The 26,037-nt window shown below is 38.4% G+C and overlaps 1 protein-coding gene and 1 long non-coding RNA gene across 4 annotated transcripts in view; one reads left to right on the top strand and one right to left on the bottom strand.

Annotated features, from left to right (window-relative positions):
• MAP3K7 (mitogen-activated protein kinase kinase kinase 7) overlaps nt 1-14,797 on the bottom strand; it is a 69,912-nt gene extending 55,115 nt beyond the window's left edge. For all 3 annotated transcript variants that reach the window (XR_003681529.2, XM_007126228.3, XM_007126229.4), the window contains exons 1-2: nt 14,529-14,797; nt 1,592-1,702 (exon numbers count right to left, since the gene is read on the bottom strand). Coding sequence is in view for 2 of the 3 variants with exons in the window: in XM_007126228.3 (XP_007126290.1) it covers nt 1,592-1,702; nt 14,529-14,648 (231 nt within the window). In the remaining variant the exon portion in view is untranslated. The remainder of the gene's footprint in view (nt 1-1,591; nt 1,703-14,528) is intronic.
• Nucleotides 14,798-14,941: 144 nt separating this feature from the next.
• LOC102995530 (uncharacterized) overlaps nt 14,942-26,037 on the top strand; it is a 64,056-nt gene continuing 52,960 nt past the window's right edge. Inside the window, exon 1 of the long non-coding RNA XR_449141.3 lies at nt 14,942-15,223. This is a non-coding gene — a long non-coding RNA (uncharacterized lncRNA). The remainder of the gene's footprint in view (nt 15,224-26,037) is intronic.

Below are 26,037 nucleotides of genomic sequence, written 5' to 3'. Positions count from 1 at the left end.
AGAAGGATGAAGAGAATGTGAAATGAGAAAACAGCACATATTTTGGAAGTTGGACAGCAAATGACTAGCAATAACTGACACAGCAGACCTAAAAGAAATGAGAAAAAGTGAGAAGCAACCAGATTTATCTCACAAACCTTCCAAAAGGTGGAGGAGTGGTGGTAGTACCAGGTATCTATTCATACAAGCTAATAAAAGAGCAGAGAGATTGCTTAAAAGTTAGACCAAAGATTCCCTCCAGCCCTGACTTCAAACAGCTTAGTGACTGCCTCTTTACTGTCTCAAAGATTAGAGGTTGATTCTTTACAGAAGGTGTAATACCTTTCTAAATATAGAGATATATATTTAATATAGAGATATAGAGATAAATACAGAGATAGAAATATAATAATACCTTCTTTAGAGAAGGTGTGAGTCTCTGGATTGGGGGATACCATATAAAACTAAGGGATGAGCTCAAAGTAGTTGCCACTGAGAAGCAGAAAACTTAATGCGAGGAGGTACGGGGATTAACGTTTTTTATTAGTAAGAATACGTGGAGAATCATTTGACAATTTATCAACAAATTACATGTATACATAACTTTGATAAGAAACTTTTTTTTCCAAGCTATTATGATCTTTTTGACTCTGGATTGCTAGCCTTTAACACATATTTTTACCTAGTTATAGGAAACTGCCAATACAACGGTATATGATCAATGACCTCATATAAACCATAAACAAAAATTGTGAATAAGGCAAGATAAAGCCAGACTCCTGGAGCATACTACTATAGATCATCTTTCTTCATGATGACATCAAACCATTCATCAGCCTTTCTCAACTCATTCAACTAATTACAAAAATCCACTTCATCATCTCACAACTAAGTTCTCATTTCTTCATGTTATATATTAAAAAGTATCATGAAGTATATTTTGAAATTATAATTAAATAAAATCACAGATATAAATTCAGAAGGTTTATAAGGTAAAGACCACTCATCTATTGGTCAATGAAATTAAAAAGTGATAAAACCATTGATTTATTGAAATACTGTGATCTAATATATAAAACAGCATAAAAGAATGAAGCTGGTAAAACAATAATCTAATGATTATCAAATTCTCCTCCATCATCAAATATGTAAGAGAAGAGAGTTGTAAATTTTCGTGCTAAATGAGAAAAACCAATTTGAAATTGTTTCTCCTTAAAATAATCTCATTCAAATTTCTAAAAATGTTCAGTCAAAAATGAATGCATACAATTTCCCTTCTTAATTTTAGATAATGGGAGAGATTACCATTTCTTTTCTATTTTAAAATTTAAATTCTATGCCTTGAAATAGAACTGAATTACATGGAAGAGACTGTATTTTAATTCAGGGATGAATTCATTTATGTAGCTAAGTCTCTTTTCCCCTAATTTTTAATCAGAATTAAGAGTGTGAATGAAAAAATGTTCCTATGGCATTCCCTTTGGTTCAACCAAACTGCTGATGTTCAAGTATACAGAGAAATGACAACCGAGAAACATTTTTTTTCATAATATTAAATTCACAGAGTATCTTAGGTGAAGAACTACACAACAGAAATGACACTTCAACTTACCTCTACAATAAAAGCTTTCCTCTCAGATTCACTTTCTATTTGTTTAATAGCAACATCTTTTGCTCTCCACTTAGCTTTGCATACTACTCCAAAAGCTCCTCTTCCAACGACCTTTAAAAAACAAAACAAAAAACCCACAAGAATCAGAAACAAATAACAGCCTAATGCATAACACTGAAGCCAATCTGAAAGATTTATTAAAGAAGATTTTTAGAAATCATCACGATCTGGATTTGCCACTGAGCAGGTATGAATTTTCATTAGAGTGAGGAGATAATGAAATGTACTGTCTCTATCTTTGAAAGTTTATGGTCTAGACAGCTCTTCATTCTCAAAACCGAAAACAAACAAAAAAGACTCTTAGAGACAGAAAACAAATTAAGACAGGCAAGATGAATGAGAGGATAGAGAGAAGATGGCTTGGAAAAAAATAAATAAAAAGCAGAAACATATAATCAATGTTTTAAGCTCTCATATTTATGAAATTAAAAAATAGCTTTTAAATAATTCAGTGGGGGTAGGGAGTAGAGGGGAAAGGATAAAAAGAGATGATAAAAAACTGACCACTGTGAAGGACAGACAAAACATAGTATCATATTATACAATGGAATATTATTTGTCAAGAAAATGGAATGAACTACTGATACATGCTACAACATGGATGAGCCTTAAAAACACTACGCTTGAGTGCCAGACACAAGAGATCACTTATTGTATGATTCCAGTTATATGAAATGTCCAGAAAAGGCAAATCTTTAGAGACAGAAACTAGATCAGTGGTTGTTTGGGGCTAAGAGTGGAAACTAGGATTAACTGTAAATGGGTAGGAGGAATCCTACACCAAGGTGATGAAAATGTTTGAAAACTGATTTCTGGTGATGTTTGTACAACTTAGCAAATTTGTACAAATCATTGCACACTTCAAATGGGTAAATTTTATGATATGTAAAATGTATCCCATTAAAGTTATTTATTTATTTATTTATTTTTGTGGTATGCGGGCCTCTCACTGTTGTGGTCTCTCCCGTTGTGGAGCACAGGCTCCTGACGCGCAGGCTCAGCGGCCACGGCTCACGGGCCCAGCCGCTCCACGGCATGTGGGATCCTCCCGGACCGGGGTACGAACCCGTGTACCCTTCATCGGCAGGTGGACTCTCAACCACTGCGCCACCAGGGAAGCCAAAGTTATTTTTTTTTAAAGTTAAAAATAAAAATTGACGATATGTTGTTTTATTGTTGAAGCTGATGGTTAGCTCATGAATTCCTTCCTCTCGCAGGCTATTTGACTTTTATTAATGTTTGAAATTTGCCAAAATATTAAAACAACAACAAAAGAATAGCTTTAGATACTTGTTAGAACAAAATCATTCTACATTATCACTGTAAATGACCTTAGTTAGGTGCCATCTACTCCAATCTTTCAACGTCCAACAGGTCTAAGTACTTCCTTAAGCAAAACATCTAATTCCCTGTACAGCTCTCATTTATGATGTACTTTCTATATAGTAGGCACTAAGCTAAGTGCTTTACATCATTTACACAACCTTAGGTGACAGGTATTAGAGGTATCTTCGTTTTACTGATGAAGCACCTAGGTTTAAAGAAATCAACTAACTTGCCCAGGGCTATGTAGCTAGTAAAGAGCAAGTGCAGTCTGATGCCAGGAAGTCTAACACCAGAATGTTAGAGATCCTGATTTGTACACGTATATCTGTATTATATGTCAGAAAGGAGCAGTTATATCTTCTCCTGGAGGAGGAGTCTTCACTTTAGGCAAACTTACATGTACAGGGACTCCTTGTAGAGTAAGAAAGGGGTGCTTATAAATACCAGGACAGTAGTAGTAAACTGAGATGGATGGCCATTCTAGCCATAGCTCAAATTCCACTTCAAACATTACACAAAGCATTATGGACATTTCTCGTGTTGCTTAATGTATAAAACCACCCAAATGGTTAACATTTATTGAATGCCTATCATGTGCCAGGTACTAGTCTATGTGCTTTCACGCATTAACACATTTAATCCTCCTCCATTAAGGTAAATAGTAAACTGAGTCAGACGGTTGCAAGTTGCCCAAGATCACAGGGTCAGAGAAGCCAGGATTTGAAGCCTAGAGTATGTAAAAACCAATTCACTCTATATTCAGCCTCTGTATGTCATTAACTTAAAGGAAACTGGGCTGTCTTTCCTTTAGTGACTTTCCCTTTTTCCATTCCTAGCCCTGGGTGCTCAGGGACCTCCTGCTTAGGCTCTAGCCCTCCTCCACACCTCTCCTGAGGGAAAGGAACCAACGTCAGTTATTTGGACTTGTCATTCAGTTACTTTAACATGAATGGCTATTGGTTAAACCTGGTACCATCAGAATAACAGAAAGAGAACACCTAGGATCTGGAACCTAACAGACTTGAGTTTAAATGTAGGTTCTGTCTGCCTATTAGCTACCAATACTGGGCAAGTTAATGTCTTTGAGCTTCTGCTTTCTCAACAGTAAAAGGGAGATGCTTACATTTTCCTCAGCGAATATCTATAGTGTTCATAAGTCAAAACCAGGCATTTTCTTCAATACTACAAAAGAATAATAAGTGCTTGGAGTTGGGTATGAATCAGTTTCAGGAGCTATATTCCTCATTTCTCTCACAATTAACCACGATGAATAGCAAACAGGTCCTAAAATGAATTTCAACTTTATGACAATGTCGGCTAAGAAAGCATGGATGGAGACCAGCCACTTATTGATATTACTATGAAATAATGATTGTGAAGTAATTTAATATATTCTTCAATTATATATTTACACATACATCAAAGCAACTGGTACTGGGTAGGTCTCCTCTTGTTTCATTTTCCTATTCTCAGAAATGTCCCCGCAGGGATTCCAAACATTGCATTTGTGGATCATGCATCTGTTGTAAAAACTGTGTAAGGTGTGCATGACTAATTGTGATGCACAAATGCCACCTAGTGCTGAGGTGATGGCTGACTCTGAGTTTGCAACGTAAAACTTTGGTAACAAAATGTGGGCAAGCAAGGACATGATAAGCTTCCTCCCTTTTGTTTAAGAAAGCAATTTTTTGAACTGTCGGAAATACAAACAGGCATATTCATGTAAGATGAGAGCCCATGTACTTAAGAAGCCTCCACTCACATTAGGGCCATATTATATTTCACATGTATGGTGAAACAACAGATCTAAAATGATAATAAAGTAAGTCCAAGATGCCCAAGGTTGTACACATAAACTGAAATACATGATAGAAAAAATAACTGCTGTGAATTCAAAGGTTGGAGGCACAGAGTCAATGCTTAACGAATTATATTTCTGTGTATCTAATGATTCTGATCACCAGTTCCAATGGGTGGAGGGAGGTTTCCCCACACTCCCAAGCAATTCTCAGATACCAGCTGGACATCCTACCATTCAGCTCAATTCTGACATTATCCACCTGGAGAGAGCATCAGATCCCACACGTTAAGGGCTCAGTTCTACCAGAGTACAACCCCTCCCCCTTGAGAGGCCAGTCACAAGCCAGGTTACCTATCACCTGTGCTTCTGATCAACCAGCTATAGACTGGAGGTACCAATGACCCCCTCCCTTTGGTTTGATTAATTTGCTCAAGTGGTTCACAGAACTCGAACACTTTACTTACTAGATTACCAGTTTACTACACAAGGATATAACTCAGGAACAGCCGGGCAAGGTAAGCGGAAAGGGCACGGAGCTTCCACGCCCTCTCTGTGCGCCACTTTCCCCCAATCCTCACGTGTTCACCAACCTGGAAGCTCTCTGAACCCTGTCCTTCTGGGTTTATATGGAGCTTTATTACAGGGCCATGAATGATTCAACCTCCAGCCCTTCTCCTCTCCCCAGAGGTCAGAGCGGTGGGACTGAAAGCTCCAACCCTCTAATCACATTGTTGGTTCTCCTGGCAACCAGCCCCATCCTTAGGTGTGGTCCAAAATTAACCTTGAGGCATCTTTATCTCTCTCTTCACTTATGAAAATCAGAAGGTTTGGGGAGCTGTGAGCCAGGAACTGTAGACAAAGACCAAATATATATATGAGAAATATATTTTGATCATTTGAATGACCAAGTACCTATTTCTTATAAATCACCATATCACAGAATCAAAATGTGACTTCTCATTTTTTCAAATGGCATAAATATTAGGGGTGAAAGAAAAAAATATATATAAAGAATTGATTCCTGCCTTTGTGGGATGAAAATGCGGTAGAGAAGAAATTCAAGATAAAACCACAGCATTGAAATTTTTTTAAAAAACGCTTCCCGGCTGAAGAGAGCCAAAGGTGAGAGTCCATGATGGCGGCTTTCAGGACAGACTTAGGGCTTCAAGGGCAGGAAAGACCTATTCCTGCGCCCCCTCCCTCCCAACTTCTCACTGAGATCCCCAGGAGGAAGCAGCCTCACAGGATGTGCTTTGCCAACATGGGAAGCTGCAAATGAGTAAGTGTGGCGAGGGAGACAGTCAGGGGGAGGCCCTACCCGGTTCTCTGAGCCCCGACAGTACAGGGAAATGATACAGAAAAACTCTTGCCAAGAGAAAAACAAGGTAACTGAAAACTGAAGAGTCTTCTGACTGCAGGAGGGAGGCTGTTGGATGGTAGACAGCTCAAATACAGGGAGCTAAATGCAGAGCTCAGCTGCATTTCAGAGGCTCAATGAAAGCCAAAGGGGAAGGCCTAGTCAGCAACCCAGGAAATATGGGCAAGATCTGCTTTTGAGGGGTGAAGTGAGGCTAATGCCAAGAGAATGATGAACTTCATTTCTTTACTCCTTAAACCAGTATTTCTTGAATGTCTACTATATCCAGCTACCATCTGGGATACAAGAGATACAGCTGTAAATAAGACAAAGGCCCTGATATACGAGGAATGTACTTTCAATTTAAGGGGGGTGGGGAGAGGAAAGAAAAGACAGTCAATAGACAAAAAGATGAATAAGAAAAATATCAGCTTGTAAAATAAATGCTGTGTAGAAAACCAAAAAATTGAATAATGTGACAAAGAGACTGGTGAAACTTATGGCTGGATAGTATGAAATGCCATCTGAGGAGGTTGTTAACTTGATATTTGAATGACACATGGAAACAAGCAAAGAAGAAGAAACAACTAATGTAAAGGCCCTTAAGGGGGAAAAAAACCCCTCATTTCCTATTCAACAATATTTGAACCCCATCTATAGACTAGGCGCTATCCTACGCATTCCAGATAAAGAAGGGAACAAACCAAACCAAAATCCTTGCTCTAACTACTTATATTCTCGTGGAGGGAGACACATAAAGAGGAAGCAAAATTTATTTTTTTAAAAAGAGATATATTTTAGAAACTAATAAGTGCACTAAGAAGAAAAGCAGCATAATTGTGTGTGTGTGTGTGTGTACACGTGCGTGCACTACCCCCACCCCAGTTTTAAACAGGATAGTCCTGCAAGGCCTCACTGAGAAAGGTGATACTTTAGTGGTGACCTAGAGGAATACTTGGAGTGTTTGGTGTGAGCGGAGCATAGTGGGAAAAGGGAAGAGTGATGCAAGATAAAGGTGGAGATAGCATTGACATATACACACTACCAAATGTAAAATAGATAGCTAGTGGGAAGCAGCCCCATAGCACAGGGAGATCAGCTTGGTGCTCTGTGACCACCTAGAGGGGAGGGATAGGGAGGGGGGGAGGGAGACGCAAGGAGGGGATGTGGGGACATATGTATACATATAGCTGATTCACTTTTGTTATACAGCAGAAACTAACACACCATTGTAAAGCAATTATACTCCAATAAAGATGTTAAAAAAAAAAAAGATAAAGCTGGAGAAGCAGGCAGACTGGATCCTGAACGGCTCTTGGAACCAAGAAAAGGAGTTTGGTTTTCAGCCTAAGTAATGGGAAGCAATTAGAGGAATTTAAAGAGGAATGTGACATGATTTTGCATTAAAAAAAAATCATTCTGGCTCTAGTGTGAAGAATGGATTGTAGGGAAGCTAGCGTATATACAAAGAGAGACCAGGTAGAGGCTGTAAAAGCAGCCCAAGCAAGAGAGAAGAGCTTTGAGGACAAGGCTGATGGTAGTGCAGAAAAATGGGCAGATCTGGGATAGGTTTTAGAGGTAAAGTCAAAAGAGCTTGCTGATGATCTGCATGCAGGCAGGACAGGTAGACAGGAAAAGAGATGAATCAAGGATAACGTCTAGACTCAGCACCAGTTTAATGAAGGATAAGAAAGACTGGAGCAAGCAGATTTTCTTTCTTTTTTTTAACAGCACAGAGTTCTGATTTAGTCATATAAAGCTTAAGATGCCTATTAGATATCCGAGCGGAGATATCGAGAAAGAAAGTGGAAACATGCGTCAGAGAGAAGTCAGGCAGGAGATGAAAACTTGGGAGAGTCATCAGCATTTAGTTGGTACTTCTAGTCAATCAACTGGATGCGGTGACCAAAAAATAACATGTAAATACTGGGGTCCCAGAACTGAGCTTTGAAGCACTTCAACATTTAGAACACAGAGGAGAGGGAACCAGCAAAAACTGAGATGCAGCAGTCAATAAGGTAGCAGGCAAACCCGGAAAGTGCCACAAGAAGCCAAAAAAAAAAGTTTCAAGAAGAAAGCAGATATAAAAACAGCAAAAGCATTAAGCCAATGGCTCTCTAAGTGTGGTCTCAGCCGGAAGCATCTGCATTGCCTGGAAATTTGAGAAGATGTAATTCTCAGGTTCCCACCCAGAATTACTGAGCCTGAGGGTCGGGCCCAGCAATCTGTGTTTGAACAAGCCCTTCAGGTGATTGTGATATTTGAGAATGACTGTATTAGGTTATATTAAAACCATAATTAATAGTGAGACAAGACACTTCACTGGAAACCATGACATAGACCAGAGAGCCCTCCCTTGCTGAAGTTTTCCATAAATAATATGGACATGACATCTTGGGCAGGAAGAAAGGAAAAGGAGAATTCTTGTGAGCAACCTAATGTTTTTCTTGACACATGGTAGATCAGGAGAAAAGAATGGCACAGATGGCAAACTGCGACACAATGGCAACTGAGGTAAACAATGAAAAAACTAATATTCAAACTACAAAACACTGAAAGGAAGTCACTTTTTACTGACTACCAAATTTCTAATTCAAGTTCACAATCAAACATGCTTTTTGGATTGCATTCATATCTTAGTAAGGTTCTTTGACATATTATCATTAACAATTAGTTTGAACTGACAGCTTTCCCCAAAGATCAGTTTTCATCAAGAGTGTAAAAAATGGTGCACATCCAAATTACAAGTATCCCCTCTAACACACACATCCATCCAAAATGGTGAACCTAGAAATAAATATTTCAGATATTTTTCACAATCCCTCAGCTGTAAAAATAGAAGAACAGAGGAACACAAAGAGAACTTTGGTTTTAAAAGGGAAATCAATTTAGAAATATTTCCTTCTGAATTTATGAATGTTTTCTAAATTAAAATGTTCTCAGATTAATTCTCTTATTATATGTAGCTCTCCCCCTATGGTTTAGCCCTCATGGTTTTGGGTCCACAACTTTAGTCTCATATAATAAAGCAGATTTAAATTTAATTTCTTAATAAAAAGTACAGAAGAATAATAGAGATGATTATAGAATGTTTCCATGCAATTAGTATTAAAAGGCACAAAAACCAAAATCAGAAATTGGTGTATGTGTTTAAAGAAAGCAACTCCTTTAAAAACTAATTTCTTTAAGATGGAAGACTACTCCATTCCTTTATTCAAGTCAGGTTTTTAAAAACAAAAAACCACCTAAACTAAAACTACATGGAAAAGCATGTACACCACTGTGCTCTTAATTTACTATGAAATAATTCTTAATTGTGCTCAATTCATGTTAATTTTAGTTCAGTGACTGTAACTGTCAGTTTGCTTTGGCCCTGTTCTGTGGTCTATGTGAATGGGCCCTGGCTGTGCTGCCACTACTCTGGCTAGAAATTTGGAACATGACAGAACAAGCATAGATCTTAACATTTACTAGTTAGAACTTGGAGCCTCCAACTATTTCAGAACTTCAATATCTATTAATAAACCGTGGCAGAGTAGAACTGCCATCTGCTGACAAGAGAGACTTGATAACATAAAAGTAAAGCTTTGATTATTCAAACTTTCTTTTGACTTTTTCATGCAGTCTTTTAGAACCAGCCATAAGACTTCCAACCTGTTTAATAGGCCCTTCTTTCAAATAATATGCCCATGTCATCTTTTAAGCTACACATGCACAATATAAAAGTTACCGCTGTGGCTACCTCTTCACTGAGATAACAGTTACAGATTTCTACTGAATACAATAATTACTAAGCTTCACATGGAAGGGCTTATTAATAATTTTGGATGTTCATAATATTCATACTGACTAACAAGTCTATAGAATCAGTTTATTCAGGCCACTGTAAGTTAGGTTTTTCTCTGTTATCAGTTGCCCATATACTTAAAACGTAAAATTACAAAATGTACATCACTACCAAAGTTCTTCCTGTATTTCCCTTTAAAACAAAATCTTTGCATGTCTCCATAATGAAGCTTAAGAAGATATAAATGCTGCAATGATTATATGTGCCTTGCACATATGCTATTCTTTTTTTTTTTTTTTTTTTTTCCGCGGTACGCGGGCCTCTCACTGTTGCGGCCTCTCCCGTTGCGGAGCACAGGCTCCGGACGCGCAGGCTCAGCGGCCATGGCTCACGGGCCCAGCCGCTCCGCGGCACGTGGGATCTTCCCGGACCGGGGCACGAACCCGTGTCCCCCGCATCGGCAGGCGGACTCTCAACCACTGCGCCACCAGGGAAGCCCCACATATGCTATTCTTGACATCAACACTGTGGGTCTCCCCTTTAAAAAGCAACCATACTAAATACGGTCTTTTTAGCATTTTAGTAAAGGCCCACCAATACATGGCTTACTCTCAGCACCTGACCCTTTGCAGCATCTTTTACCTCTGGCTAAACCAAAGTATTTGCTAGGTATAATGGACTGTAATGGAATCAACATTTGCAAAGAGAATCAGATTTCATTTTTAGTGTAAATGCTACCTTAGTCGAATCACTAACTTATCTCAACCTCTGGTTATATCACATAAAAGAACCAGACCATATAAGAGAACCAGATGGACACTAAAATTCTCATGATTATGCTGTGGTAACTTCATTTACTCACTCAGCAACTATTTATAGAAAACCTTTAGATGCTAGGCATTGGAGTTACAAGTGTGAATAAGACAGGTTAAACTTTGCTGGGGGGATACATAATTTTGGTTACTGGTAAGTGCCATGAAGGATAACAAAAATGACAAAGATCTAGGTTGCTCAGGGAAGGTTTCTCTAAGGAAGTAACATTTGAAGTGGGACTTGAATGGTGAGAAGGAGTCTGCCATTTGAAGTTCTGGGGGAAAGAGCATTCGAGGCAGAGGAACAACTGCAAAGAAAATTCATCTTAGTATCATTCCCAATCTATGATGCTTACTTTATTCAAAATGTAGTTTCAAAATCTTTCCCACTCAATGTAGCCTTCTGTGATAAACTCTACTTTCAAATTATGCGTTAAGTGCTCAATTTACATTACATTCATAGTTTTAAATTTGTGGTCCTGAAAATCTAGTCTCACAGTAAGTCAAAGTTTTTAAGGAGAGAATCCTAGGATCCTTCTATTCATCTTCCATAATCTTAGCAGTATTATCCACAGAAGACACTGTTCACTAAATGCTCAAGACCAACTATTATAAAGGAAATCAGTATTTTGTTTCCCCATTCTTACAATAAGGTTTGGTTACAGAGTACTTCAGAAAGAACCAAAGTGACCCTGTAAATCCAAATGGAAAGAGCAAATGACTCAGGAGTGAGAAATCGCAAATTCATTTCCTGGCTCTACCATTTACTTAGACATGAGGCTTCTGGCAAATCAAACTCTATGACCATTTGTCAATATCTGTAAAATGGGGGTATCATTTGCCCTATTTAACCAGATCATGATCACTGTCCTTAAAGCTTACTGTGGAAACACAGCATAAACACTGCAAACAATAATGTATTTTCATTTTAGAACTGGAAGAGACCTTAAATGATCTTGTGCAATCTCTCATTTTACATGAGAAATCAGAGGCCCAGAAAAATAAGGTGACTTGCTCAAAGTTACTGAAATACATTATGGCAAAATCCATATGGCATTGACATTTTCTAAATACCCAGCCTACTGGGTACACTTTTTTACCACACCACACTGCTTTCACCACTTCTTGCAAGCTAGTCCACAATGTGCATACCTCACAATTTATTCCAACAGTCTCTACACTCAGATCCACAATGACAAAAGCTAAATGACTTAAAAAAAAAAAGTACCTACATAGGTTTCTGATGCTGAGACCTGACATAATTTGATATCAGAATTGAATTTAGGAAGTTCCATGTTGATATTACTGAGTCATGATATTAGAGATATTAGAAATGTAAGGCGTAAAATCAGCTGATGCCTTAAATATATGCACCTATGAAATGAGTGCATATTTGGCCTATGGTTGGAGTATTTTTCTTACATAGTTTCCAACTGAATCGATATAATGCTGATTCAATTAAACTTATTTGAGAAATAGAATATGATTTTCTTTATTTATATGCAATATACTAGTACCACATAAAATACTGAAAGCAACATAAAATACTTTTGTTTTTAGTCACCTTTCTCTGTTCTCTTATTCATGATTTTAAGCTAGAAGCAGAATCTAAGTTAAGAAATAGTTAGAGTGCTGTGCAACCTAGATTTATAACACTGTTTTAATGTGATAATGAAAATTATGTAACAGTTTTAACATTAGAAAAGTCTAAATTCAATCTTTAACATGAAATTAAACTGTGTAATAAAAAAGTGAGAAGAATAAAATTAGATGACTGCCTTACATGAGAAAACTTCAGCTACAAACAAAAATTTACTCCTCAGGAATGTCCTAAAAATACCAAAGAAAAGTTGAAACATCATCTAAACTGAAGGAAGGGTCTTTGGAAACAGAACCTCAATCAGAAGTTAAGTGGCTTCGGAGAAAGAGCAGTAAAATGATAAATGACACCTTAGTAACCAAGAATGTAAAATGCTTTAGAAGGTAGTGTGGGAAAACTAAGGTGGTAAAAATCAAATGATGTAAGTCTGTGAAAGCATTTGGAAGACCATGAAGTACAAGTTATTATTACATGACAATCCGTAGTCTACAAGCATAGCAGTTCACCACAGAGCAGACGTAAATGCTTATTTAAAAACTGTAATTCTTTTATACTGACTCACCAAATTTTCATTCTTAAAAAAGAAAGAATGTTAGCCATGAAAGCTGGATCAACTATTCAATTCTTAAAAAGGACTTTATCATAGCCTCAATAGAACACACACACACACACACACACACACACACACACACAAATTCCCCCCCTCTTTCCAAACTATGGGTCCTTCTTTTAGCCATGTGACCTCAAAGCAGGTCACTGCTCCTCTCTGTAACTCAGTTTCCTAGTAATGTGTGTCAGGCAGTGTTGGGTGTTTTGCATGTATTACCTAATAAAATCTGTTATACAAATAAAATGAAATAGAAATTATTATCCCTATTTTACAGTTAAGGAAATGAAAGCTCAACAAGGTTAGTCAGGAGACTTGCTCCAAATCATACAGCTAATAAGTGGCATAGCTGATATACTGAACCTTCATCTAACTCCTTCCAAAGGCCTCACTCTTCCCACTTACACTGTCTTGTAAAATGAAGTTGTTTTCAGTGACCTTTAAGGTTATTTTATTCAAGTAAAAATATGATTAAATAATCCATTATTCTTCCAAAACATGCATAGAAAAAAAAATTATTTGTTGAAGGATAATTATCTCACTACTTTTAGCTTGCCACCACCTAAAAATAGTTTTGAATTTTTAAAGTAGAGGTAATTGAGAGTCTGTAATATAGGACATACAGGGTTCTTTTTGGTGTATGTAATGTAAGGTGCTTAGTACATTTTAAAAATGACAAACAAATGGTAAATAATAGATACAATTTTCAACCAAAGTTTTAACACTTTCTAAAGTGTATCTTAACATATATACAGATTTTACTTTTCTAAATTTTGTGGACTTTACAACCAATCTCTGTGAATTTGAAAAGAAGCAGTGTATTAAAGGCACATTATTACCTTGCTCTAAAATAATTTAATTTATTGCACAATAAAGAATGGATTCGGGTTTTCTAACAGCGATTTTTGGTCTGACATATTCTGGTTGTCACCGAAATCATTAGTTATCTCTTCAGAATATGCTACTTGAAACATCTTTTCATCGTATAGCAGTCTATAGTACTAAAGGTGAAATCAATCTAAAGTAGTCTAATTGAAGGCAGAACATTTACTATTACGACTACTGCTCTATGGAATCGGCTAAACTGAGAACCATTCCGTACTCGGGGAAAAACTGTGTTAGACCTGGGGATGTATTAATTTATCAAGCATCCATAGAACACCCACTGGGCGCCTGACGCTGAGCTGGAAATCGAACATAATAAAATCCTTGGCCCTTAACAACACTATGCCTTAGAGAACCAAAACTCCAAAACGGCCATGGTTTTGATGAGTTTTACTACTGAACAGATTCGAGAACTGGTGGACCACACGACCGCACCAGTTCATCCTTCTCTGTTTGAGAGGACCCAAATCCAGGCACTGGAATATCAAATTCAAACTCAAGAGTGCCGAAATGAGGAAAAAAGAGAGCTACACCGGAGCAGGTGAACGGGGAAATTCCCCTTTACACCCGGTCTCCGTGGGGTGGGGGGACACCCGGGTGGACCCCGCGAAACAGAGGAGTCGAGGAGGCGCCTTAAGAGTCGGAACCAGGAAGAGACCTGGACGGGCCGGGGCCGGCGCCTCCGTGCCGGCCCTCGCTCACCTCTTCCACCTCGATCTCCTTGTAGTCGATCTCTTCAAAGTTGAGGACTTGGGACGGGGCTTCGATCATCTCACCGGCGGAAGACGAGGAGGACGAAGAAGCGGCGGAGGCTGTAGACATGATCCCTTGCGGAACCCGGGGGGCCAGGGAAGGTTGCGGCCCGGACAGTCCGGGGGAGACCCGCGCCCACCCGCCTCCGGACCGACCTTCAACCTGGAGCCACGGCGGTCCGTGGCGGGGACAGGGGCTGCGGCCACAGCCGAGTCCCGGCTCCGGCTCCGCTGCGTTTTCCTCCGCCGGGCCCCGCCCACCAAACTTCCGGTTCCGGCCTAAAATCGGAAACCAGAGGTGGGCGGTGAGCTCAAGGGAGGGGAAGAGAGAGTTTGGTGACAAAGACAGAGAAAGGAAAGACGGGTTGGGGGTGGAGTGGGGGAGGGTGAGAGGCTAGCTTGGACCCGTTGGACAAATTTCGCGAGATCTTTGTTAAAAGGCCTCAGCAACGGGAAGATACCGCGAGAGCTGGCGCGTGACGTAATTAAAACGCGCGAACGGAAGTGGCGCAGAGCACGATGGAATATCAGTATGGTTGGTCCTCTAGGAACCGGCGGGAAAGATAAAACCTTCGGTTTGTACTCTGCTTCGTGAACTATGTTGTGACCCCGCTCCCTTTTCCCTCAGAGACCTGCAGACGGACGGTAGTGTTGGCTTGAGTTTTTGTGACGAAGCTTACTTTTCCGTTTCACCCCTAAGCTAAACTGAACTATTTCTTAAAAAGCCTTGGAAAATGTGTTTCCCTCAATGTGTTTGGAAGGAAGCGGTTGCTACTGTTACTTTGAGCCAGTCCCTGATGCTATGAGAGATTCTAAAGAAAATAATACACAGCGAGCCAGCGCGTGTAACCTGATTAACACTATGTAGCCTCACGAACAGAAGTTAATATTACGTAAGGTAGATACTTATAATTTGGCATAATTTGTCGTTCATCTGAATTTATGGGGTGTGTTAAATGGTACGTGTCGGAGTGCAGAGCACTGTGCTGGATGCTTTACGTTTATAGTTTAATCATTAACAGTAGCCTTGCAAGTTAAATATTTTTGTTGCCATTTTCAGGACGTGAGAAAATAGGCTCAGAGTAAAACAATACGATTCTCACAGGCTAGTAGAACCTAAGTCCGGATATCTGTAAGGCGGAAAGTAATGCCGGTGTTGTATCAATACTATCAACACAATTTTTAGTTTTAAACTAGCTGTTAAACTTTAGTCAGTTTGACCTGAAGCCTAACTGGGAAAATTGGAGTTAGAGAGGAAGGTTTAAGGACCAAGGATGAAACCCTGGGAATGTCAAATTCTAAGTCTCAGTATGAGACCGAAAAGGAACAGGCAAAAAAGTGGGGGAATGGTGATCGGAATATCACTGTAGGAGAGCTTTTCAGTTAAGGAATAGCCAACCAAATAAATGCTGTACAGAAGTAAGTTTAACTCATTTGGGATTGCAAATAGGTCATTGAATTTGGCAATTAAGAAGTTATGAACTCCTGGAAAACATTCTGTCATTTTTTGTAGTTTTAGTAACACTCAATGATAGTTTGGTGAACGGGTAAGTGAATGAAAGAAAGAATAATTTCTTCTCACAGCACAATCTCTGGATGATCTTACCCAGGGTCTTGACCACTTTTATGATGATAACTCCCAATTTCTCCCACTGTTCAAATTTTTCCTGAATTCCGGACCTATTGGACCTCTCTATTTAGATGTAATGTAAGCACCCCAACTTCAAGATTCCAAAAGCGAATTCAGAAGTTATTACCCACCACAGATATATTCTTCCGTGTGCATTTTCTGTCTCCATGAAGGATCCCATCATCTACTCTGTTGTCCAAGTGAGAAATCAGAGCTTTATTTCTACATGTGAAGTGATGCTTAGTGCACTAGTAACCAAATAGAAGCATATTAAATCAGTGGGATAACCATTTTTACCTGTCATTTTTTTACTCAAATTCCCAAACTAGGATGGTCACCTCTTAACCTTGAGCTTTCACTCTGCAGTTCATATCTAATTTCTCTTTTTAACACGTTGATCTTAATACAATGGATGCTACCAAGTGGGAATTCAAGAAATATTTGTTATATGTTCTAGCTGAATGAATAGGTTTTGCCAGTCCTCACTTTCCCTGGAGTGCAAGATCTGTTTTCTATACCTTCAGTTTAGGACTAGAATCCTGCTGATAAGGGACTAATCACTGCAGCCATGATGCTGTTATGCTTGATTTTTTCCCCCCAATTTTGTTAAAAAAAATATCAAACTTACAGAAAAGTTGAAAGAATTTTACAGTAAACACCTATATACTTACCACCAAGATGCTATCATTAACATTTTACTGTACCTGTTTTATCATGTATCTGTCTATGCATCCACTCATACATCTGTCTTATTTTGTTGGATGCATTTCAAAGTGAATTTCCTACATGATCTTGAACATCTGCCCCAATACTGTACTTCTCCTTCTGTGTTTTATGCACCGATTTGGACTTCTGATATTGATAGTAATCTAAAATCAATTCTTGTCCTATTTGCTTGCAGATTTTCTTCCTTCCTTCCTTCCCCCCTTCCTTCCTTCCTCCCTCCCTTCCTCCCTCCATCCCTTCCTTCCTATCTGGCACCTCTTCACTAGCTTCTGTTAATAAAGTCCCAGCTCTCAGCCCTGCTTATGTCTCTGGCTCTGCTCATCCCCAAGGTCCAATCTACCTCTCCCATTCTGTGCTTTGACTTTATGAGCCGATAAATTACCGTTTTTCATTTAAGCTGATTCAACCTGTATTTTTGTCACTTGCAATCAAAGAATCCTAAGCAATGTAGTTTGAATCCAGAGAAATGAGGGAGGAGAATTTGTCTCAGTTTACCTCAATTTTGACTTTGTATTGCTTTTAACTTCTTTAACTTTCACGAGTTACAGATGGAAGCTTGAACCTCACAATTTCATGTCAACTTCTGTCACTAGTCGATTGCGTCTCCACAAATTTCCAGAGATACACATCAAACTATTTAACTGGTCTCCTTCAATTCCCTCCCAGTTTGAGGACTCTCCACCACCCATCCTCATGTCAGTGTCCTAATAACTACTCTCTAACCTTCAACTCTGTCTTCAGTTTTAACCCTTTTATAGTACCCAGGGGATGAGGGCAAAGAGTTTTGAAATCCATTTCTCACCATCTCTTTGCAAGTTGTAAGTGAGATTCTCATCTTACTTCGCTCATTTGGGATATGAAGGTAGCTGGCATCTATTTTCATGGAGGCTTAGCAGAAGCAGACTAAAATAGTTTCACTTTAATATTCTGTTGCACTGCCATGTGTCAATATAATACCTCAGAGAAAGAGTTCCATATTTTATCTGTTAATAGGACTTTTGTGATGAGTAACAGGAAACTCAAGGTAACATTGCTTAAACAATAAAGAGGATTTATTGGCTTAGTTAAGTGGGAAGCTAAGAGCTAGAACAGGCTTCAGGTGTCATTTGTTTCATAAACAATGATAACATCAATAATTTAGTTTCCATTATTGTCTTCCGCTTTTTGTGGTATTTGCCATTGCTCTAGAACAGAGTTTGTCAACTTTTTTTTCCCATTATTGATCCCCTGAGGAGCCTTTTAAGACTTTTTCTTCATGGCCCCCCAGCATTTTAATGCCACGTATATATTGTGTATATGTTTATGTACTGTATGCATATTTATGCTTTATACCTAAAGAGAGTAAGTTTTTTTTCTCTCCCCAGTTTTCACCCCCTGGGAAATGATATCACACCCATTAAGAATGCATGCTCTTAATGAGATCACGTCCAGTACAATGACAGAGAGCATGTCTTTTGGTAGCTGTTTCAGAAGAGCAGGGAACTTTAAGCCCTTGGCAACCGTACCCTTGAGTGAAGAATGGGGACAGGCGTTTAAGGTTGCGAATGTCTTGTTTATCCTAGATCCAGGACTCAAAGAGCCATGAGCTTTGAGAAGGAGGAGCTGCTAACCAGAAGAAAAATCTAGAGACTTTTAAGAGGGGCAAAGCAGGGAATGGTTGCTGGGAATGCAGTCAACAAATGTTCATTATTCATGTCTATTCAGGTTGAGCTCTATTCTTAGAAAATGTGTCTTTACTGCCTGTTCCAGAACCAAGCTAGCCCACCCCAATCAAATATTATTCTTTCCAGGAAGTTCAGAAATAGTTTTCTGCTTCATTATATTCAAAACTGCAGTACGCAGAAGATAGCTAACCCCTTAGCAATTCAGTGAGTGGCTGAATGGAGAGGGGCTCCCCAAATTCCTGCATTTCTTTGATATTTGGGTTTATTCCATATTTTCTGCTCCCCACATCTTCATTTTAGGTGTTTCACAGTCCATGGGGCTGCTGGGAGGGTTTTTGTTCCAGGTGCCCGCAGTGTGGCTGGTCAGAGAGGGCTTGCAAAGGTGGGGTAGAGGTGCAGCTCCAAGGCATTCTCTGACATGACACATAGCTGACATTTCTGTTTGCAGCTGATGTTCTTTTTTGTTCCTGTCCACTGTGCTAGCTGCAAGGCAACTGATTTGATGGTGCCCATGTGTCCTGCAGATAAAATTTCCTTCACTGTTTTTGAAATACGTGATATGAAAAAGTTCAGCTGGTTTCAAAATCCATTCATGTTATTGGAAGGAATTTGAACATTATATTTGCTATTTAAATAACAGGAAGAACTGTTAGAGTTTTAAAATATGATTTCAACTGTTGTAAATTTTAAAATGGTTGTAAAAATATTTAAACACTTTTTTCATTTCCTTGTATGAACATAAGTTCTCTTAGATAATGCCTATCAGGAAGTTGAAGAGTTCATCTTTAAAATGTCTTGATCAGGATTGATAGTAGGCATTTCAATTATAAAAGCTTATATTAAAAAGTTATATTTATGAAGGAAAACTTATAAAAAATTCCTCTCAAAATTTTGAAAAATATATTTGATATTTATAAAATTCCACTGTTTAACCTTATAATGCTTTATATTTATTTATTTTTCAAAATTACAGTGTGAGAAAAGCAATGTTTTTTAAGTTAAGCCCAAATAGATTCTTTAAAATCTTTTCCAGTTTATTCCAGAGTATCTTACAATATTATCGTTTTCAACCTGTGCCATGACATGAAAAAGTTGGAGGAGCACCAAGTTAGGAGGCTGTTTTGGTAGTAACAGAAGTAATAGTGGTTTGAACAATGTAGACAGTGGCCATAGGGGTTATGGATAAATGGATATGAGAGGTACTGAGCAAACAGAATTGGTGGTATGTGGGAGAAGGAGGCAAACGAAGGGCAGTGTAAGGGGTGATTTCCAGATTTCTTACTCGTGCAACTCAGATGGGAAGGGTGCTATTTTCAGAAGCAGGGAAGACTGGAACAAGGTTGGGGGAGAAGAGAGTAAAGAGCAGTTTAAGACAGTGAGCTTGAGGTGCCTGTGAGAGTTCCAAGTGTATTTATCAAGTAGGCAATTAGTCTTAGGGAAAAAGACAGTGCTAGAGAAATAGATACTGGCCTGCTGATGATAATTTAGGTCATGGAAATGAATGAGATCACCTAGGGAAGATGTGTAAAGTGAGAAAGAATAGGAATTAAAACAGAGCCTTAAGGGATAAAATGTTTAAGGCATGGGTGGAGGCAGAGGAACTGCCAAAAACATTTGTGGAAAACTAAAAATTATGATGTTGTGGAAATCAAGATAAAAGGGTGTTTCAGCATTGCATACTGTCAAGAAGCTAAACATGAGAAAAACTCAGGAGTGTCCCTTGGATTTGGGTCTTGCCTCCTGAAGGTTAGCCAAGGCATATCTCTTTGTGGGGAGGGTGTGCGAATGGGCTCAGGTGGGTAGGTTGGGTTGTCCACATGTGAAGGTGTAAGGTTTCTTGCAGTATACAATTGAGTTCACAATAGGAGGGGGCAGGGTAGGTCAGGAGCTCATACCACCACATTCTTGTGAAGGTACCTAGGAGGATGGAATTTGTTGCCTTTACCAGTTATCTTGAGTTAGAAGTTATAAATATTTTGACATATGGTATATGAGCCTCTATTTGTATTCTTGCCCTGGACTTCACAAATGTTAGAAGAAGGCCTCTTTTTATATATGTTAGGTTTCTATTCCTATGTGCTAGTGGTCTACATGTAGATGTTTCCAACTAGCATTTGCAATTTCTCAAATTTCGCATAGATGTCTCTTATCTTACCACTTAGGTCTCAGCTCAATCACCTGCACTCAGCACCCCACCCCTTCACTTTTTATCCATTACTCAGTTTTATTTTATTTCTATTCCTTTACCTATCTGACATTATCTTATTTACTTATTTGTTGCCTTGTTTATTTTCTGTCCTCCCACCCCCTCCCCACTCCTACCCATTGGATGTTAGTTCCACTGAGACAGGGATCGATAGTAAGCATTGTGTTCACCACTGTCTCCTCAGGATTTAGAACAGCACCTGAAACGCAGTCACTTAATAATCTTCTAAAACCTAAATGAGTATCTACATTCCTAAGTAAATGCTGTTTAATTTGTTTCAGGTAAGGAATAAGTTAACCAAATATTTTCTTTAATACCATTGAGGGAAGATTTAATAAATAGCTAAATTGATATAAAAGCAGCAACCAAATTATTTTTCTCTGGACGCGCAGGCTCAGCGGCCATGGCTCACGGGCCCAGCCGCTCCGCGGCATGTGGGATCTTCCCTGACCGGGGCACGAACCCGTGTCCCGTGCATCGGCAGGTGGACTCTCAACCACTGCGCCACCAGGGACCTCCTCGGGACCCCCCCAAATTATTTATCATGGAGATTTCTTAAGTACTTGAGAATTTTGAAGGTGCTTTTGTTCTCCTGGTCAATTTAAATCTCTCTTCAGTCTTAAATTTACTAATGTTTAAGGTAATTCTCTTTCTGTATTTTGCAAGGGTAAATTTTAGTTCTTCTTTCCCAACACTCACTACTATTTAATCCATTTGAATTGTTTATTAAAATTTAATAATAAGGTGTTATTGGGGCACTAATGATTGCTTTCAGTAGTAACTGATATTTTAACTAAAACAGATGTAAAATCAAGATAGACATTTTTATTTTCTGAATTTCTGAGGCAAGCTTAAACATCCTGATGTACCTCATCATCAGTTTTTAAAAAATTTATTTATTTATTATTTTTGGCTGTGTTGGGTCTTCGTTTCTGTGCGAGGGCTTTCTCTAGTTGCGGCGAGGGGGGACCACTCTTCATCGCGGTGCGCGGACCTCTCACTATCGCGGCCTCTCTTGTTGCAGAGCACAGGCTCCAGACGCGCAGGCTCAGTAGTTGTGGCTCACGGGCCCAGTTGCTCCGTGGCATGTGGGATCCTCCCAGACCAGGGCTCGAAACTGTGTCCCCTGCATTGGCAGGCAGACTCTCAACCACTGCGCCACCAGGGAAGCCCTTCAGCATCAGTTTTTAAAAGTAGAAACTTAATCAGATAAGAACATACTTCAGCAATAATCTTCATAGAAATAGTGCTCTTCACTACAAAAGTACATTCATTAAATGTTTTATTTCACAGGCTAATATGTCAAATCAGTGTTCCTAGATGGTCTTTTTCAGAAGAAATTCCAGAAGCAGTTTGGCTTCATTTATGGGAATAAATAAGGGTGTTTCATTTCACACAGCCTCAGGGAATCACAAATTAAAACTTTCCACTAAAGTGGATGCCATCTACTATTCATTATTTCAACAAACAAACCACTCCACTCTGCTGAAGTTGCAATCAGGGTAAGGGATATATAGCGCTTGAAACCTGCCAGGCTGAGAGGGCCTAGTTTGCATTCTTATTCATAAGCAGCCCGTTTCACATTTTCCTCCGAGTTCCCCAGCACCCCACAAAGCTCCTCTCAGGGGCGCAAAGCTCCATTAAGTAAATAGAGGCTCCGTATTTAGAAGCCATCTCTGGGAATTCAAAGTGTTCTGAGGGGAAAACTGGTACTATCAAGATTAAGGTATTAATGAAAAGTTCTGTTAAATTTCTGTCCGGACGCTAATTAATCTTCTAAAAATTGTTAATCAATTCAATTATGTAACGCACTTAAACTTTAACACATGGTACAGGAAAAGTAACAGGATATTTCAGTTATGCCCAGAGGCATTCAGAAAGTTAAGGGAAGTAGTCTAAACAGAAAATCATACCCCAAAGGTGTTTTAGTTTGATGTTCAGTATTTACTTGTTCTATCACATTTGATAGGTTTGGGAAATCAGTATGTAGTGCTCAGATATTTGAAGAAATATTAGAAGTATTAGAAGACATTCAGGAAGTGGAATTTTGACAACTATTCTTTAATGGAATCTACCTGAAGTGCAGAAATTTTTGCATGGATTATTAAACCCATGCTGGTAGTGTTAGCTTGAATTGTTAAATAAAGAAGCAATCTGGTAAGTCTTTAATAGTTGAAGCCTGACTAGCCATACTAACTGTCAGTATTGAGTTAAATGAGTTATGCTGTATTCCTATCAATATTAAAATATTTTGTTTCTGTTGTTAATAGGGATGTGAATCATATCAATGTTGTTAAATATAAAATGTCATTCCATCTCTTAATCTTAATGTATTCCAAATGGTGTGTGAAACTAGATAGTACAGTGCCTAGAAAATATGTGGTGTTCAAAAATGTTAATATGAATGAAATACTGTATAAAGGCATAGAAATAGATGACATCATGTGACAATAAAAGTTAGTCACAGCCTCCAGATCAGTCAATGAGTTTACTTCTGGAGATTCTGACCCAGTAGGTCTAAGATGTGGCTGAGGCAGCCTGAGTTTCTATTTCGCAGCCCAGTAGGAGTTGAGAACCGTTAAGGTCACATACAGGCAGCAGCATATATTTTAATAAATAATTTTAATAATTCATTTTGAAGAACTGAAAATTATTGATAACATTTTAATCTTGGGCCCATTTCCCTGTTGTTTAAAAGAAGAAAGTTAATGGTAGTGATTCTGTTCTGATTTCTAGTACATTTCTTTTAACTGAAGTTGAAGACTGTTTCCAGTAGGGTCCATGGGACAAAAATTCAACTTGGTGAGGATACTTTGATCTTGACTGTAATCTCTGGTTTTGCAAATTCAGTGACTCAGTTTTAGTGATTCACTCAAGGGATGATTAGGCTTTTGATTCCTCCTAGCCAAAACCACTAGTGACCATATAAACTAAAAAGCCAATAATGTATGCTAGTCCTTCCAAGGAAGGGGCTGGAGAAAGGGAGTCTGGTTAAGCGGGGGACAATTACAGTAGATTAACAAAAGGAGGCTTGAGAGGGGTGGTGTATTTATAGAAACTGGTCTTGTTGTGATGAACTCACTAGTGTCCTATGATATCGTTTTATCAACCTGAGCACTATTTAAAAAGACAACAACTAGCTTTGTAACCATAGGAAGGCATCTTATTTTAATGGGTCCTAGAGGATCTTTGTAGAATCACCAAAGCCTATTTGCCTGAAAGCATAGAGTTAGATTACTAATTCTAGGCTTCTATTGTGCTCTTGAGCTAGATTCTATTATATTACTCGTTGTAGCTGCTAGACAATACAGTTCTAGGCTTCTGTTGAGCTATCAGATAATTAGATTTCTTTGGGGCATAATGGGGCCCCTTAAGACAAATGATTAATTGTAATCTTATTTGTCTGAAGAATATGGGCCTTCCCTGGAAGAAGAAGCCTTTTCTATTCATTTATTTAATGAGATAATTATACTTTAGGATTGCATCACTGTGATTTTCCTAATAGTATTCTCTTTCTTTTCTTATCTGATCATTTACTACTGATTTAAGGCCAGTTATGCTTAAATTTGGGGCTGGTGTGGTGAGATTCTTTGGTTTCAGAGAGAAGAAATTGAAGTTGAAATTTAAGGAGAGTGAAATATTTTAAAGAGTGAAAGGTCAATTACTCCTCAGGAATGAATCCTCAAGGATGTTTACGAATGTGGTCATACTATAATGAATGCATCAAATGTAATATTGTTATACTGTATGCCATTAAATAGAAATTGGTAATTCTGGGAGGATGAAAAATAGCAAATATTGTCATTCAGTTTATGTTAGAGTTTTAAATCTCTAAATTTCTTTAACTTTTCTAGTAAATACTACCAGTTTCCTTGATAAATGGCAGTTGCTTAAGGTTAGTATGTCATTATCCTGATCCAAACTGGATGCAAGTCACTGCCTGAAGGGCAATTTTATTCTGGGATCAAATTAAGCAATTCTTGATCAATAAGTGAGAGTAAGTTTTATACCTCCTCATATATGCATACAGTATTAATCAATATAAGCCATCTTCATTAAAAGGAAAACAATAGCATATTTGAATTGACATATGGTGGTTATTAAACTTACAAAAATGGAGTCATCTTTGGTTTCAATTTCATATAATATTGCTTACCTTAACTTTCCTGCTCAGAATTGATTTCTACCTTTTTCTAAAGGACTCATATCAACTTTAATAAATGTCAGATTGATCCCCTTGGGAAAACAAAGAATGTGTTATTTCCTGTGTCTCTAGCTTAATTTATTTAAAAAAGATATCATCAGAATTGATAATTCACCCCCAATTGAAGCATATTGAACTGGCATGCAAATGATTTCTGAAAGCAACAAAATTTAGCTGTAGGACCATAATAAGATGTGAAATCTGGATTAAAAATTTAGCCTTTAAATGCCATTAGATCTTGAGAAAGAATGTGGGTGATTTAGGATATGTGGAGAACAAGAAGGTAAATGACTTTATTTCTTTCAAGATGCTTCTTTACTTTAGATTTTTATTGACTGTATAATTGTGTTCATATTAGGGAAAATCATTAAGGTTTAATCTGTTCTTTTATTCGTGATACTTTATGGCTAAAACAGAGTATGTGACTATCTCTTATGGAAGAAAAAGTTCTGCATAAAAGCTCTCCCCTCTTAGCTAGGTTGTCAAAAGTGAAATTTAGAAAATAAATTAATATTCAAAGCTCAGTGTAACTGGGCTCTTATGGCTGTGTGTGGTATTCTGGTGTATCTGTTTCTGAATAGTTGAGTCATAAATCATTTATTCACTCCCTCATCAACAACAGTGATTTACTGAGCGTAGACAGTAGTAGCCGCTATACCATAGTGCCTTTAAAGGCTATTTAGCCTAGTGCTAAGAAGTTACAGTTACATTTTAGTTTCATATCATCTCTGTATTCTAGGGCTTCTTCTGCTTGCATACCAATTGCTGTTACTTGCCTGGTGTAGCAGACACTGTGAGTACTCCAACTTATCCCCTCAGATTCTCTTACTACTTCCACACATGCCAGCTTGACTTCCAGGGGCCAGCAACTACATCTCTGTTGGGGGGCTAGCCTTGGGTTGCCAAAATCCATTTTGTCCACATGCTTGGGTAGGCTGAAAGTGAAAGGGAATTAATGTCCCTCAGGTGATGGCCCTTAACCCAGTGGACCTGTGACGTAAACATATAAATTCCCAGGCTCTTCACCTA

Source organism: Physeter macrocephalus, chromosome 10, assembly GCF_002837175.3.
Source record: "Physeter macrocephalus isolate SW-GA chromosome 10, ASM283717v5, whole genome shotgun sequence".
Lineage (NCBI taxonomy): Eukaryota > Metazoa > Chordata > Mammalia > Artiodactyla > Physeteridae > Physeter > Physeter macrocephalus.
This window is presented reverse-complemented; position numbering and strand designations above follow the sequence as displayed.